Consider the following 17,973-nt stretch of genomic DNA (forward strand, 5'->3'; position numbering starts at 1 on the left):
GCGATATCTCTAAAACCCTTCAAATACTTTGATGACAAAAATGCTTGCTTTACTTAGAATATACAAGCGTCTGCTGGCAAAATACCTTGTGATGCTCCTGAAAGGAATAAAAGTCAAAGGGTTCTTTGGATTTTGTGATGGATTTAAAGGAACGAAGTATAATTAGCGCTAATTTCTTTTCCTTTTTCGAACTTGGGAAATAAATCAATGTCCCAATCAAGGACAGTTCGGGCATATAAAATGTTTTTGTCTAATTCCAATATAGCGGAAGTTCGCCAGCACCCATTTTACTCCAGCAAATTTTTGTTCAACAATAAAGTTTATGGTATGATAGGTCCAAAGAAATAAAACAGTATTACTTGCAAAAAAAAGGATACACCTTTACAATAAAAAAAAATGTATTGTAAATTATTCCATCGAAAGAAAAACGAATCGCTGGCTCTACGCTTTTGTGTTGCAATTTACTTTGGCAGTTAACGCATATGGTTTATGGCTCGAAATGAATAATTGCCGGCCAAGCGTCGATTCTTTTTGGAAGATTGGTGAATCCAGAGATAATGCACAGAAAAGTATTACCTAAAGGGAACGCCTCCTGCCTGCTGCTTCTATCGGCATAATTAGAGTCTGCAGAACCATCATGCTTCAAAAAACGGGTGATATGTTCTAGGTGCGAGTTTTTTCGGTAAAAAGAGCGTAAATCGTGTTCTGCAAGCAATTCTTATGAAAAGTTCATCTGCGGTAAACACAAAATTAGTTGGAAGTAATTCTTATTATATTTAATTGAATAACTTATGTTGTTACTTCCTACATTTTGAATTGTTGACAAATAAAAATAATTAATAAATTTCAAATTATTTGCCATTGAGTATTGAATGAATGAAATTTCAGATGTGAGGATTTATGTGTGACTTTTTTTGAGTGCCGGTTGAGAGTTGAATCAAATTCCAAACGCAAGATGGCACATCCTGTATTTTCACTTTTTGTCAGTATGAGATGAACAAAATTGGATGAAATACTTCATAGTATGTAATAATAATTATTGTATGTCGTTGGTTTTCTGCTTTCTAGGGGGTTTAAAGACAAAATCATAAATTTTGTAGTTTGGCATCGCCACTCGATTTACGATTTCCTTTTAAAATTGTTTCGGTCGTTGTTGTTCATGTAGTTGCTTATTTCTGACTGGTTTATAGTGACGTAAATGTTTTTGGCGCAGTTCATGCCCCCTGATGGCGCGCTTTTGTGACAAATATGTGCGTAAATTAAAATTTCAAGTTAACACTTCCTTCAGGTGGCGCGCATATGCTTCCGCCGTATGGAACTCTGGTTCGCTGCAATAGTTTTAAAAAAAGTTTTTTGTTATTCAATTTGAAATAATCACTTACATTAGAAAATATAATATAACATTGAAAGAAATTCCAAGGCCCTTCCTTATGAGCGAAAATTGAACCAACAGCTTGTGTGTCCAATGGTAATGAATGTTGTATAATATGTATATACTAAGTTATGTAGAGTGAAGGACTTAAGTCCTTGTACAGTGGCATATATTATTATTACCTAGAAGGTATATAATAATGGGAAAAGACTGTTAACGCAGAAGGTATACAAACATTAAATTATTTGACTTGTTTTATAATAACAAAATTTGAAAAACAATAAAAAAAGCGGAATGGCAAACATACACCCATCTGCTTTGGCTCACTCAAGCATGCACTGAAAACACGGTGCTACAGTGAATCAGAACTTTTGAAGTGACATGATGAGAACTGTAGATCTAGCTGAGAACGACGCAGAACCGTGTTCACAAAAATTTTTAACACCCTCAAAAAAAAAAACTTAAAAATTCGTAGCTCGTCTGCATTTTATCCGAGTTCCAATCTTGAAACAGTTTTGTTGAGGTAAATGTTAGTCCTTCTGACGTATGTTTTCTATTTTTCACGCTAAGCAAAAATAACCACTGATTTTTCAACACAACACTTAAATTGTAGTCAATTTTTCCAATTTTTGCGAGTTTAACGAGATGTTGTCGATAATATTGAAATGAAAGGTTTATTTATTAGTAGAAAGTCTTGTAGCTGTGTCTATTCCGAATGTAAAGAGCATTTAATTTGAAAAACCGATCAAAAATGATATATTAGATGCATTCATAGTTATGTAAACTTATTGCAGTCTTTCAAAATTAGCCACAATGAGCAGTAAAGCACTATCGGTCATACGGTATTCTCTCGCAGTCTCGGTTCAGCTGGATTTTTAAAAATGTGGAAAAAAATTAAAAGAAAAAAAAAATCGTAACTTTTACAGTTTTTAATGTATGAAGGTGAAAAATAGCTTATTTCGAGCACATTTTATTGGAGTTTAAAAATATGTATATATTTGTGGTGCCCGTTGGAGAATAGTGGCCAAAAAACTGCATCACATTGAAAAAAACGTGGAAGAATTTTTCTTTTGAACATCAATCGTTCAATCTTAGAACTATATACATACATTCATAACGCACATACACTCCCCTTCCGAAGCCCACATTGAAATAAAAAATCGGTTGGAAAATGGGTTAGTTATGTATTTTTACTTCATCAAAAAGACCATAAATCGGTTTTTTAACAATAAATAAAAAATTTGAGGGTGTTTTGAATTTTCTAAACACAGTTTTGTGTTGTACTGGTCTTGACCTAAAACGTGTACTATATCACTTGAAGAGTTCTTTCGATTTGTTTTATTTTGTAGCACCGTGAAATTATTAAAAAAATTTTAGTAGATAAATCGTCATTGCTATTGCATATATATACGAGGTGTGTTCAAAAAGTATGGTGAATTTTGAGTTTTTTCAAAAATTATTTATTTATTCATTAAAATCTATTTTGTCCCCTTCAAAGTAATCCCATCTCACTAGCAATGTTCATGCGATGCTGCTTTTGGTCGAAATCGAGCAGTTTTGGTACGAATTTTTCGGCGACCCGTCTAATGCCCAACTCATTGAAAAAAATCGAATAGCACGAGCCAATCGATAAGTCTAGGTCCTCAGCAATTCCTCTAACGGTGATTCGACGATTGGTCAATACCATTTTCTAGCTTTGGTCCAAAGTAACTGCTCCGTATGACACAGTCAACATTCGGAATACACCCGCGCACTTAATTTCGTTTTTCACACAAAATTTGATACAGGTTCTTGGATCCATCTTTTCGAATAGGTAAAAATCGAAGACGAGCCGAAACACAGCATCAACAATTAACTGAACATTCAAAATGGCCGAACACGTCGGAATGAATGAGAGACATGAGTACCAACATATCGCCACAAAAAAATCGAAATTCCAATATACGTAACCTGCGAAAATTCAAAATTCGTGATACTTTTTGAACACACCTCGTATATACATATGAAATTCGTATGCATTCGTTAAAAATAAAAAGCGAACCAGCCGCTCAAAGAACTGCCCAGAAGAGATGTAAGATTCATTTTAAGAGAAGTCGACCAACATCTGAGAATTAGTGCTTCGATATTGGTTGAACATATCGTAGAGACATCCGGAAAAATTTGTTCATCCAAGAAATATTAAGAGATATGTTGATAATAACGGATATTTCAACAGGACACCAAGTATAAATCCTTTGATTTCATAAAAAACAAAAATAACCAACAAAAAAAAACCGTCGCCTTTGGCTTGACAAGCGAAAGGATTTCTGGTCTAAAGGTTTATTTACTGACGAATTGTAGTGTAATATATATGTGCAAGTGATGGTCGGACTAAAATATGGAGGGAAATTAATGCGGATATGGAAATGAAGAAGTTGATATCTACTGTCAAGCACGGCGGTAGTAGTGTAATAGTTTGGGAAGCTATAGCTGCATCTGGCTTTGGAAAGATAACCTTTATTCGAGGTACTATGGGCCGATATAAATATAAAAGCTTATTAGAGTAACATTAGAAGCCATCAGTAGAATGCTTGTGTCTTGGGCAAGGTTGAGTTTTCTAACAAGACAATGATTCTAAGGATAAATAAATACACCGGCGCAGTCTCCGGATTTAAGTACGATGGAGCCTTTTTGGGATCGATTAGAGAGAAAAAATCGAAAAGTATGGGCGGCCGCCGTAGCCGAATGCATTGGTGCGTGACTACCATTCGGAATTCACAGAGAGAACGTCGGTTCGAATCTTGGTGAAAACAGCAATATTAATAAAAACATTTTTCTAATAGCGGTCGCTCCTCGGCAGACAATGGCAAACCTCCGAGTGTATTTCTGCCATGAAAAAGCTCTTCATAAAAATATCTGTCGTTCAGAGTCGGCTTAAAACTGTAGGTCCGTCCATTTGTGGAACAACATCAAGACGCACACCACAAATAGGAGGAGGAGCTCGGCCAAACACCCAAAAAGGGTGTACGCGCCAATTATATATACAGGGTGGCTGATGAAAGCCGCTACCAAAAAAAAATTGAATAACTTTTTTTTCTTTTTAAGTTATCTGTTCCATTTTTGTTTTAATTTGCAGATTGATCTTTAAAATTTATTAAAATGGATAACTGGGACACGCAAACAAGAATTTGGATAGTCCGCCGCTATCACGTACTGGAGTCCGTAGTTTTGGTACAGAGAGAGTACAGGCGGATGTTTGGCGGCGATCCCCCGAGCAGATGGACCATAATGAGACTGGTGAATAATTTTGCTGAGCAAGGAACAGTCGCAAGAAGGCCTTATCATCGAAACCCACCAGTTCGGACGGAAGAAACGATCGCTGCTGTAGCTGCAGCTATACAAAGCAATCCAAGGGTTTCAACAAGAAGCTTATCTGCTCAACTTGGTGTCAGCCGACAGTCTTTGCAAACAATAATGCACAAAGATTTAGACTTATTTCCCTACAAAATTCAAATGGTTAACAAACTGAATGCAGCAGACTTGCCGATTCGCTTGGAATTTTGCCAGAAGATCCTGTAAATGGTGGAAGAAGACCAAAACATGTTAAACTGCCTTTTCATGTCTGATGAGGCCCATTTCGATTTAAACGGCAATGTGAACAAACAAAATTGTCGAATATGGAGTACTTCTAACCCACAGATACTCCACGAGACGGAATTGCATCCTCTTCGCGTGACAGTGTGGTGTGCGGTTTCTTCACGCTGTATTGTCGGGCCTTATTTTTTTGAAGAAAATGGTCACACCGTTACGGTTACTGGAGACCGTTATTTGAAAATGCTGAAAGAATTTTTCTATCCAGAACTACGCCGAAAGAGAATTCCTTTCAACTCTGTGTGGTTTCAACAAGATGGGGCAACGTCTCACATAGCCCAGACTGTTATGACAGAGTTGCGACGAAAATTTCCCAATAAACTGATTTCAAGAAATTCCGAATTTCGTTGCACCTGACTTTTTCTTGTGGGGTTTATGTAAACAAGAAGTTTATAAAACAAAGCCAACAAATTTGGATGAACTAAAACAATCCATTCGGGCAACAATTGCGGCTATTCCTGTCCCAACTCTCAAAGCAGCAATGAACAACTTTTTACTAAGATGCCGCACTTGTGTCAACGAGCATGGGGGGCATTTAAATTCAATTATTTTTAAAACTAGTTAAGCTACATTTAATAAAATTTAATGACCTTCAACTTGAAAAAAAAAATAAATGAATTCCATACACTAAAAAAAAAGTTATTTGAGTTTCTTAATGTAGCAAAATTCATCAGCCACCCTGTATATATGGCAATTGACACAGAATTGACAGAAAAGAGTTGATGGCACAGAGCCAAATAACACGGGAAGAGCTTTATCAACTAGTAGGATTAAATGCCATGACGCTTGCAAGCAGTGGAGCTAAATACGAAAAGTATTCAAAAAAGCTAGTTTTAAAATACATATATTTTTTTTCTAAGCTAATTGAATTATATGTAGACTTTGTTATACTGTTTTTCTGTTAATTTTTTTGTTATAAATCAAATGAAATTTAATGCTTATAAATTTGTGGATAAATATTAATTAAAAAAAGCTACATTAACAGTTTTCTTAATTATTGTATACCTTTTGTGAAATGAGAAGATATGCTGCTTTATGCAGACATAAGTCCTTCACTGTATGCTTTTTGAGTTAAATATTTTTGATATGCTGAGACATGCGAGTCCGACTACCACTGAGACTTAAAAAGAAGTCTAAGACGTCGGTGTTCGGAGAATGAAGAAGAACTTAACTTAAAAATGATATTTATTCAACTTTCCCAGTCTCTTCAATTGAGTTTGTCTGCAGCCTGGCTCACGGAATACAATTACGCGAGCAGGTTTACCGACCCCTGTTTCTAGATATTGCGTTCGTCCTGGAATTCACTCGAAGTTTCTGAGAATTCTGGACTGTCCGTGGCTTACGTTTAACCTTAAGCTCATGTCTCACATCCTAATCGCGGCCTGGCAGTATAATCAGCAATTTTGTCTGAGATATATGTGAGTGCCAAATTTAGCATTATGTTAAGCGTTAAAGTGCGCCGCAGCACTCCACTGATTGCAACGGGGGTAGCCTTTTAGAGTTTTTTCAGCTTCTTAATCAGCATTGTACTCGAATTTTTTGTATGGGTTTTTGTAAGATGTTTTTTTTTTGCATTTGCTGACGCATGCTTTATTTAAGGTTTCATTATTTATGCGCGTAGGTGCTATTATTCGCTGGGCCAACGAGTTGTGCCAGATGAAGACTCCAAAAAGCCCTTACAACACAACTGACGTCTCTTGATTCTCACCTCAAAGCTACTATTAATTTTCGTACATTAAAATTATAAAAACTAGCATCCAACTTTACAGTGTCAAAGTCTACTTATTTAAGGTGAAATTTTCATTTCAACTTTAGTTTTTTTTTATTTTTTATGCAGGTTTATCTAACAATTAAAAACAAAAAACTAGAGTGGGCGTGTGTAAATTTATATTAAAAACTAATCAATAAATGTTTCTTTACGAAAGTTCAAACAGTCAACACATTTCGTCTCTCTTCAATAATTTCTATTGAATACGCAGCCCATAAAGTCTAAGTTCATCTTACAAATATTTTTAAGTTGATTAAAGACTTTACATTGTGTTTTTATAGTTCAAAGCATAGTTTATTAATTTATTTTTTCATTGCATTCTTAAGTTACAAAAGCAACGAAATTATACACTTCAATTCTTAGTTGCTTTTAATAATACTGTTATTTTATTATGTGTTTTTCTCGTTTTTGCTCAAATTTCATTTTATGGGATTTTTATTGACCGGTTAGGAAACTCAATTGCGAATTTTATTCAAAAGTGGTAATAATTTCATGACCACCAAAGGAAAAGAAATTAGCTCATCGGAAAGAAAAATATTTTCAAAATTTTGGAAAGAAGGAAATAAAGGGTGTTTTTTTAGAGGTTAGGTTTTCAAGTTGGCACTACTTTTTTCGTAGATGGTCTTTTTGACAGCTGTCACTTGATTTATGCTCAGTTTGGTTTGCCATTTCATAATGAATAGACTTACACCTGAACAACGTTTGCAAATCGTGCAAATTTATTACGAAAATAATGGTTCGGTTCGCGCGGTTCGAAAATAATGATTTTTGTTCAGCGATGAAGCTCACTTTTGGTTGAATGGGTATGTTAATAAGCAAAATTGTCGCATTTGGAGTGAACATAATCCACAAGCCATTACTGAGACGCCGTTACATCCTCAAAAAGTCACTGTTTGGTGTGCTCTATGGGCAGAGGGAATCATTGGTCCATATTTCTTTAAAAATGAAGCCGGCCATAATATTACAGTCAATGGAGAGCGCTATAGAGCCATGATTAATGACTTTTTCGTGCCTGAATTGGACGATGTTGATGTGGACGACCTTTGGTTCCAACAAGACGGCGCTACATGCCATACAGCCAACGCAACAATCGATTTATTGAAGGAAACTTTTGGTGAGCGCATTATCTCGCGCCGTGGACCTGTGGCGTGGCCTCCAAGATCGTGCGATATAACACCGCTGGACTATTTCTTGTGGGGCTATGTGAAGTCGCTTGTCTACGCAGATAAGCCCGAGACGATTGATGTCTTGGAAGAGAATATTCGGCGCGTTATTGCTGACATACGGCCCCAATTGCTGCAAAAAGTGGTCGAAAATTGGGCCTCTCGGCTGGAATTTATTCGAGCCAGCCGCGGCGGCCACTTGCCCGAAATCATTTTTAAAACATAATGGCAAACCCTTATCTTTATAATAAAGCTAAATTCTTGGCCATAACATTAAATTATATACGTTTTATTTCATCTTAAAAACCTAACCTCTAAAAAAAACACCCTTTAGTTACCGAAATATTGGAAAAACTATTAGGCGAACATATTCCTCTGTCCAATGCGTACTGTACAATTTTTTTAACAGGTCTTGCCGTCCAAGAGTACTATCGGTCCCGGAAGTGTGCAGCATAATCAATACGGCAAAGGTTAACGAATTCACTAATAAATATAGAATGTAAATTAGCCTCCAGGGGACAAATGAAGGTGTTTGAATATTTTAAAGATGAAATTGAAACAGAGTGCCGAAAATATTGGCTTATCAATAACATTTTGGTTCCAACAAGATACTGACCCAAAACACATTGCCGAGCTCGTTAAGCTTTGGCTCTGGTACAATGCTTCAAATCAGTTCAAAACTCCTCACAGTCGCCGGATCTCAATCTTATTGAGCATATCTGGGATTTATGGTATGGCAAACGAATTTGATAGTCTTGCGAGGTGTTCTGCGGCCAGATTGGGCGAATATTACAACTGAGGAAGCAGAGAAATTTGTAAACTCAATATTAAATAGACCGAGCAAAGTTCTAAAACATCACAGCTATAGAACAAAATTGTATTTTCGGTTTGTACTATTCATTATTGTATTCTGTTATTCATAAAGCTTTTTTCCACGAGTTTTAAAATTGAACGCAGGCGCTTAGGTTCCTATATTTACATGTTGGTGCAATTATTTACCACTTTGTAAAAATTGAAGGGAAGAATCTCGTTATTTTCTTGCTTTTGTAACTTAAGAATATAATGAAGGAATTAATAAATAAAATATTTTTTGAAATATGAACTTATATTGTGGTTCTAGTCCATTTAATAAAAGTAATTGCTTGGTGAACGCTGACTTCATGGGCTGTGTGTACATACATTGTTCCCACATATGTGTGCATAGTATACGTAAATACTTGTGCATATACTAGTACATACATAAATATAAACGTACAATAGTCAAATATCGTCAATTTATTACGATGTAAGCACTTGCGCACATGAGTTTTACATGCATGACATAAGAACCGCATATCCGCCATTCCATGCGTTTGCGCTTATTTGGGCTCCAGTGTGTTGTGCTGATTGTACGCTATTGTCATTTCGGTTATTTGCATGTATTAATCCCATAACGCAAATTCCTTTTCTTAATCTCCCCACGGAATACGAACCTCTAAACCAAGCATATTTACATACATACATAAATGATATTTATTGGTATGCATACTTATATAGCTTACCTGCCGCTGAGATCGCGCTTTCGCCTTCTATCCTGTGACAATGCCTCCACGCACAGCACAATTAGTTTGCTATCGCAAGTTTGACGCTCTTGGTCGAGCAGTTTGTTCCCCAGCAAGTTGCTGGCATAACCGAACTTATCCCTGGAGCCTGAGTGCCAGGCATCACAATATGTGTCAATCGAACGCTCACCGTTGGGTAGTGAGCCGTGCCAAACCAGTTTTTGTGGCCTGTAAATGACAAAAAGAAAAAAACAACCAATTTGAAAGGAATTAATTATGTATGCCTGTGATGCTGGGAAGGACAACCGTAAGAAAATGTTTTAGTAAAATTAGATTTTAGTGAAATTAAAAATGAATTTATTCGCATGGAGGTTTAATAAAATAATCTAATACAAAATTAAACGTTTGTTTTTTCATACCTTAATATGTAGAGGAAAATTCAAAGAGACTCAATGTAACAGAATTTAATTAGGGTTAAAACTAACTAAAAAGTGGTGTGTTGAGGTCAGGATGAACATAAATTCAGTAGAAACGACCATCGCACCATTCGCAAGGCAATACAAATGCAGGCATCGTAAACCAATTTTCTTACATGGGCTTGAGTTGCTAGATCTACACAGCTATACTTAGACCTATAGTATGACCTACTCAGCTATACGATGATCTACAGTAGTCTGGGAGAATGTACAACAAAGCAATCAGTAATAAGCACACTAACAAGTTGTGATATACTAGTAATGGTAGCTGCTCAAAAAGCGAGAACACAGAGGCCTATAAGCTTGCCTACTTGTGTGGCGTTTCGAGAAAACTGCATCGAGGGGTGGCAAACAAGGTGGAATAACTTTGCAAAGAGACGTTGGATGCACAAATGCATTCCCAACCTAAAGCTGCCCGGATCAAGGTGTACTCTCTATCAGAAGGGATCTCACTGACAACGAGGACGAAGTGCGCAAAGAGAACCACGATGAAATAGAACTGACCTTCAAAAGGATTAAATTGCAAAAAACACCGGGCATTGATAAAGCCGAACTATCTGATAAAGCTAATTGCTTCATACTTTGATAGTAGAACCCTATGGTATAGTACAGACGTAGGCTCTAAAAGCTATAAGGTAACCGGAGGAGTTCCTTAAGGCTCTGTACTAGGCTCGGCTATGTGGAACATCATGTATGAAGGGTAGAAGACACCAAAGTTGAAAATCTTCAAACAAAGGTTGGTGGTCACAATATAACATCAACGGATACCATAAAATATTTACGGTGATGATCGACAGAAGACTCAGTGTTAAAAAGCATCTGGAATATGCAAGCTCGAAAGCTGCAAACTCCTGCGCGTCTTTATATAGCAACTGATGCCCAAACGTGGGTGGACCAAGACAACAAATGAGAGCATTGTTAGCAAGGGCTGCAACTCGATCCTGTTTTATGCTGTGGAAGTGTGGGGCGACGTAGTGAAATATTCCAGCTACTTGAGACAGGCTAAACGAGTGTACATATTATGGAATTTTAGAATCATTAGAGGCTACAAGACCATATCTGACGAAGCAGCAGAGGTAATAGCAGGCAGATATCTGGTAACAAAGCTTAACTGAGGGACGCCCTATAGAGGATCGATGATATCACTCATCCAAAGTGGCAGGCCAAATGGAACGATAGTGGGAAAGGAAGAACCTTTTTCACTATGATTCCCGATATACAGAAATGGATCCGGAGAACACATGGAAACGTTAATTTCATGCTGACACAGTTTTTAACTGGACATGGCTGTTTCATGCAGTATTTGAACAAATACAAGAACACACTCCTGAGCATTCCTTGTTAGAATGGGGCGCCCCTGATATCTCAAAGTCATGGGATATGATGCTACCGATGTTCAGCTACATATGTCAACACGGCAATAGTGCCAAAAATGGAAATAAAAAAATTGGTTCCGGTATGTGATCTAGTTTGATATTGTGCCGAAAACATGGTGTATGGCACATGCGGAGCAATGAATCTACAATTTCACTGCAGGGTTAATAATAAACACAAACTGGAGATGAGAGATAAATAAGATTCCAAAAATCAGTAAATAGAGTTCAGAAAGCAATAATCAGAAAGAGAAATGTTGACTTTGGTCGATAGGAGATGGATTATCTCCTTTATTATGGAAAACATTCAAGACCCATATTAAGACTCATATCAAACTCAAATAAGTTCAATTGTACAGCAACAAACGAAATGTCTTGTATTTAGGGAAATTGCTTTGCCTCTTTTTCCAACTGATATAGCGATCTGATACATTATTATTTGTCGAAGAACAATACATTCGGCACTCAAAGTACCATTAAACTTGCATTCCTGGAGGCACCAATTTGTAAAATTTTTGACGTCTCTGGCATGGCTAAGGCTCTACAAATTTTAAAAGTAATTGTGTGGAACGAATACTACAACGAACACTTTTTAGATTTGCGATAAAATGCACAGCTTTCAAAAGCTTTGAGCAAGTGGTGAGTTTAGATATAGGTCTACAGGCTACAGGATGATGTAGTTCTTGGTACCAGATTTGAAAATCGGATGAATACGAGTAGATGCAGTTTTCATTTTATCTCAATCGGCTGCAGTTCTCCTTCCGTCTTGCTTTCTCTATGACCATTAAAAAGGCTCAAAGACTATCGCTACATGCGTGTTGATTACATCTAGAAATTGTGTGTCTAGAATTTGCGTGTTTTCACGTGGCTTATTACGTGATGCAAACCCACAAGTCGGGCAACAAAAAAGTGTTGCCCACTATAAAGCACTTGAAAAATATCCCAGTTGAAGGTGGCAGCATTAAATCAAGTCTGTGTTCTAAATGATTTTTCACCTAAGAAATATTTAGTTCTAAAACTTTAAGTCTTCACTTCTTTTGCGTCAAGATATGGCCGCAAAAATCAGTACTGATTTTTTTCCAACTCTAGAAATAGGGTCTTCAGGGGTTGTTGTCGTTGCGTCACCTTCGGCTTCATTTCGCTTTCATTAAAAGCTTCATCATCAAATCTCAATTCAAACAATATTTTTACAACTACTTTCTTTAAAGTAGCAATAACCAGGTAGCCAAGGATGTTAGATTATCAGGTCTGACCATTTGCTAACTTCAGCTGCCACATAACCAAGTGCTCGGCAGCAGAATTCTGCCCGCTCATTTCCACATTCACACACTCGTCCAATCAAGCTTTGTTCACCCGGCAACGAAGCCACATGCGTGGAAATTGTGCTGACTTTTTTTCGTGTATCACAAACACAATCTCAGTTTTTTCCTAAACACACCTCTATCATGGCCCATGTCACTCCAGCCATTATTTCAAAATCACTGAGAGCCGGTTAACGGCTTGATCTTGGCTACACTTTTACCCATTTATTTTCACTATGCCGGGTACCTGGTAGTTTAGTAAAAATTTGATATATTTTATGCTTTTCTTTTGCCTTCAAATATTTTCTTAAAATCTACACAAAAAATTTTGTTGTTTAAAAAACTGTGTTTTTTACATACATAAAATAAACAAATAAATTCCATTATGGCCTGTTCGATAGCCTTTTTGGATCATACAGAGCTAACATAAATCAAGACATAAATTTATAACTCTTTCCATCAACTCTTCTGATGCATCCTCTTCATCACTTCCACATGCCAACCGACCGATTGCTCAATACAATATGTTGAGTTTTTTTAACCTATTGATTCGTCCATTCATTCATCAACTTTACTCATAAAGATCTTTTTAAATTGAAAGTGAAACCATGAATAGTTCACTTAAGCTATAACACAGTTTTTGCATTGCCAATAAAATAGAAAGTAGCCGCTAAAAAATATTTTATTAAACACATCTTCATCTTCAGCCACAATCAATAGGCCCATATTTTAAATTAACCTATTTAAGTATAATCAGAGCAATTAAAAAAAAATGTCTGCAGTCTAAAAAAATCAACTGAAAAAACATAAGCCTGCCCTACAGCAAAGTGAGAGCATACACAGAGGTATACACGCACTGAGGCCTGAAATCTACACTGATTTAACCACAAAAACATTTTGTTCAAGTGCTCATACAAGTATATATAAATGTATGTGTGCGAGGAGTTCGTATTATTCGAGTAACAAGTATTTTACATAGGAAAATTGAACGAACATCCATTCTACCATTTCCCATTCCTGAAAAGCAAAATTTTAGCACTAATGAATTCATTTACATATTTCTAATTAATTTCAACTTTATTAGTTTCATAAATTGTGTTTTCGTAAATAAAATTAGGAGCGTTTAATAGAAGTGGTTGCCCATGTAAAAATGTTAGTATGTGTTATTTTTGTTTGTGTTTTTGTAACATGTACTTACATAACAATAAAATTATTATATTATATAAACTAAAATTAGCGCAGCCCTAGCCTCGGAAGCTTTCAGCGGGCGATGTGAAAATTTATGTATACCTATAAAAAACTATGTGTGAAAGCCGTTTGGAAAATTAAACGAAATTTTAACTGCAGTTGCAGTTGATTGTATGTGAAGGCGCAATTCAGGGTATGGCTATTACATAACAATACTGACGTTGCTAAACATTTTATGTATTTTGATTTCATATGATATAACATATATACATATATCTATAAATCAACTGATATACATATATTATTATATAAACCCCTTTTCAATCACTACACTGCTCCATGATAATCTTCCATTGTTTAAAACAGTTTGAAACATTTTAATGAAAAGTTAGAATCCACATTTGTGCCGTATATAATGATAATCGCGTTCACTATTCACATTTTTTAAGCGGCACGAGAACTATGGATATCCATAACCTGGGCTTAGCAGCTGGGAATAGCAAACAGTGTTGACATTTGTGTTCAGTACGGTTTGGCAAATCATCATGAATCGTTTAAGGCCAGAGCAACGCTTTCCAATCGTGTAAATTTTCTTTGACAAAAACAAATCTGTTCGCAAAGTTCAGAGAGCGAAGTATTGAAGAAGACGTCGTTCTTAACTTATTGGCCTTTGTATTTCCACCACGAGGACAATTTTACGTAAGAATCTTGGCTTACGTGTCTATAAAATATAGCTCGTGGAAGAATTGAAGTGTTTTTGCTGATTGGGCTTCTTTCGATATATTATATATATATATATATATAATTGGCGCGTACACCGTTTTTGGGTATTTGGCCTATCTCCTCCTCGTATTTGTGGTGTGCGCCTTGCGCCATTTTTTTAATAGCGGTCGCCCCTCGGCAGGCAATGGCAAACCTCCGAGTGTATTTCTGCCATGAAAAAGCTCCTCATAAAAATATCTGCCGTTCGGAATCGGCTTGAAACTGTAGGTCCCTCCATTTGTGCAACATCATCAAGACGCACACCACAAATAGGAGGAGGAGCTCGGCCAAACACCTAACAGAAGTGTACGCGCCAAATATTTATTTTTTTTTTATATTAATATTTAATTCTGAAATGATACAAAGGCTAATACGTCGCGTCTCGTTCTCGCACTTCGTCTTACAACAAACGACTGTCCAGTTTTTAAGCGTCAATGGGTTGTCGTGTAGATGTTTTAATAGAGTTGTATTACATCTATAAGCGAGGTAATACTGAATTAGGTGCGATAGTTGGATGTTGCTTTTGGTGAAAAATGATAGATTACTATGTTTGGCCAATAACTATGGTGAGAAAGAAAATTGTGAGGGAACCTCGGCTACCATATTACAGGAGTATTCGCCAGCCGAAATGTGCACGATAATTTCACACATATTCACACACTTGTCAAATATGTCGTTGTTCAGACGGCAACGAAGTAACATGGTGTTAATTTTTTCGTATATCACTGATACTTTCTTAGTGTTTTCGCTACATCAGCCCATTTGCTGATTCTGTCGAATTCGTCATTCGCTATGATTTGTGCAGCTTTGAATTATTTTTCCCGCGTGTTCTAGAATCTTTGTGTGCATGGCAAATATTAATAGGATAGATTTTTATAAATATTGTTTTGGTATCCCCGGCCTAAGCTTTTTCAACATCGATTTACAAAACTCTTGATAATGTTTCAAGGATTACGCGGAACGGCATCAGGATTAACAGAACGGCTCAATACGGTAGATTTTAAAAAGTTTCCGAAAAACCTTCGGGCTGTTTTGTCATCATTGCCATTCCCATATTTGTATAATTGGTCATTACATCCTTTTTGAGTGCTTGGCCGAGCTCCTCCTCCTATTCGTGGCGTGCATTTTGTTGTTGTTCCCCAAATGGAAGGATCTACAAATTTAAGCCGATTCCGCGTGGCAGATATTTTTTATGAGTATCTTAATATTAATACTCCATTAACGAGTGAATGCAGCAGCAAACAATTAACTAAGTATCCTTTTATGTATGCATGCATGCAATGGTCGCATATGAATGAGGCATTACCTATATATCGATGCTTTATCAAAGCGATCTTACATTTACATACATACACACATGCATACTCTTAACATACATACCTATTGCAAGCCACTTATATTCAATCGAAATTCATACATACGTGTATATCTATGTATGTTGGCTTACTTTAGAGGTTATTCAAATTACTAACCCTCTATGAGCGGCCGCCGTAGCCGAATGGGTTGGTGCGTGACTACCATTCGGAATTCACAGAGAGTTGGTTCGAATCTCGGTGAAAGCAAAATTAATAAAAACATTTTTCTAATAGCGGTCGATCCTCGGCAGGTAATGGCAAACCTCCGAGTGTTTTTCTTCCATGAAAAAGCTCCTCATAAAAATATCTGCCGTTCGGAGTCGGCTTGAAACTGTAGGCCCCTCCATTTGTGGAGAAGGACACCACAAATAGGAGGAGGAGTTCGGCCAAACACCTAACAGAAGTGTACGCGCCAATTATTTATTTATTTTATGGGCGACATATAATATTGAGGAAAACATCTAAGATTTCGTATGTTGCTGATAATTTTGCTTTGATATTAGAAACTATTTGCAATACACTTAATACCTGCTTATAGTAGCTAGAGTCATTGAGGTCGTTAAGATATTTAGAGAATATTTCGATGATAACACATAACTGAAGTTCATATACGAGTGTATGAAAATAGATTTGGTCTTTAGAGAAAATATGATATTAATTGTAGAGTTGATACTGCAAGTGAATTTCTTAATAATATAGACACAGAGCAGTCCATCTAGCATTTGGAATTAAATTTAATTCGGCCATAAATGAAATAAGCATAAACACGTTTCAATTAATTCGATTTTGTTCGATGAAGTAAACCTTCCTATTAAACATACAAGTAGAACTAAATTTTGTTCAAATGAATTCCACGGCTGGCTTCCACTCTGCCAAACCTATTTTTATAGCATTTTCGTATGTTTACAATGGGGGTTTTTAAGAGCTTGAGAACTTAAGAGAATAATACAAAACAGTAATATTTGTAAACATTTATCAATTTTTGGACCTATAAGGCAGCATGATGGCTCCTTTTGGGGTAGATACAAGCTCATGAGTGGGAGTTATTAAACAAAAACGAAACCGTACGGTTCATTAATTCCCAGAGGTGAAGATGACCTGACCACGTTATGAGAATGCTCAAAGAGCGAGCAACATGAAAAGCACTTGAATTTTGCCGGCTTGCAAATCGCCGGCATGATGCGAAAAAGTTAGAAAGTTCAACGTGAAGCGTTGGAAGGATGTGGCTTTGAATAGGGAGAGCTGACAAGAGTGAATGAAGTATGTGAATGAAGCAAGCGTTAATCAGGAACTGTGATGATAATCAGAAAAAGATAATTGCATGGCATTTATTTTTTACTATGATATCCGGCATATGTTCGCCGCGGTATCGAGTTACATGTTCCATTCGATCAGTCTAACATTTGACTACTTTTTCCAATAAATTTGGCCGTATGGCGTCAATGGTGGCTTGAATCTTGCAATAAATCGATTGTTAAGCGCGCCGCATGGCAAAATGCGCCATCTGGATGATACTAAATGTGGGCGATGTTTAGCTGATTAATTATCAGAGAGAAGAATTCGGTCAGCGTGGTTTGATAGCACTCGCTAATCACCGTAACAACAGCTTTTTCCTCATTTCGAAAAAATATGAATTTCGAATAAAATAAACGAAGTGCTCTATGAACTTCGCAAACAGATTTATTATTGTCAAAGTCAATTTACACAATTTGGAAGCGGTGTTTTGGCAATACTGAAGAGAAATTGTAACACAATTTGTCATTCTTAGTTGTCAAACCATAGTTATCGATATCGATGGATATCATGCAGTTAAAAAGACACCGATTCCTTGGCTTTCAAAATCTTCCCTTAAAGAAGTGAAGCAGAGCTGTCAAACTATCGATAGATGAGACCATCGATGATAGGGTGATGTCTTGTCTCAAAGAAGGTTACTCGTGCCCCAGAACGTGAAGTCTGTATCTGGCTGATCCGCTGAAATGGCTTATCTAATCATTGACTTTAAAAATCCTAGCTTTACAAAAGAGGGATCAGATTGGTGGTACTT

The 17,973-nt window shown here is 36.6% G+C and overlaps 1 protein-coding gene across 1 annotated transcript in view; it reads right to left on the bottom strand.

The window, feature by feature from the left end:
• Nucleotides 1-545: 545 nt before the first annotated feature.
• LOC129241509 (collagen alpha-1(XV) chain-like) overlaps nt 546-17,973 on the bottom strand; it is a 227,317-nt gene continuing 209,889 nt past the window's right edge. Inside the window, exons 11-12 of the mRNA XM_054877885.1 lie at nt 9,475-9,702; nt 546-1,328 (exon numbers count right to left, since the gene is read on the bottom strand). Coding sequence (XP_054733860.1) covers nt 1,268-1,328; nt 9,475-9,702 — 289 coding nt within the window. The 3' untranslated portion in view covers nt 546-1,267. The remainder of the gene's footprint in view (nt 1,329-9,474; nt 9,703-17,973) is intronic.

This window comes from Anastrepha obliqua, chromosome 3, assembly GCF_027943255.1.
Source record: "Anastrepha obliqua isolate idAnaObli1 chromosome 3, idAnaObli1_1.0, whole genome shotgun sequence".
NCBI classification, from domain to species: Eukaryota; Metazoa; Arthropoda; class Insecta; order Diptera; family Tephritidae; genus Anastrepha; species Anastrepha obliqua.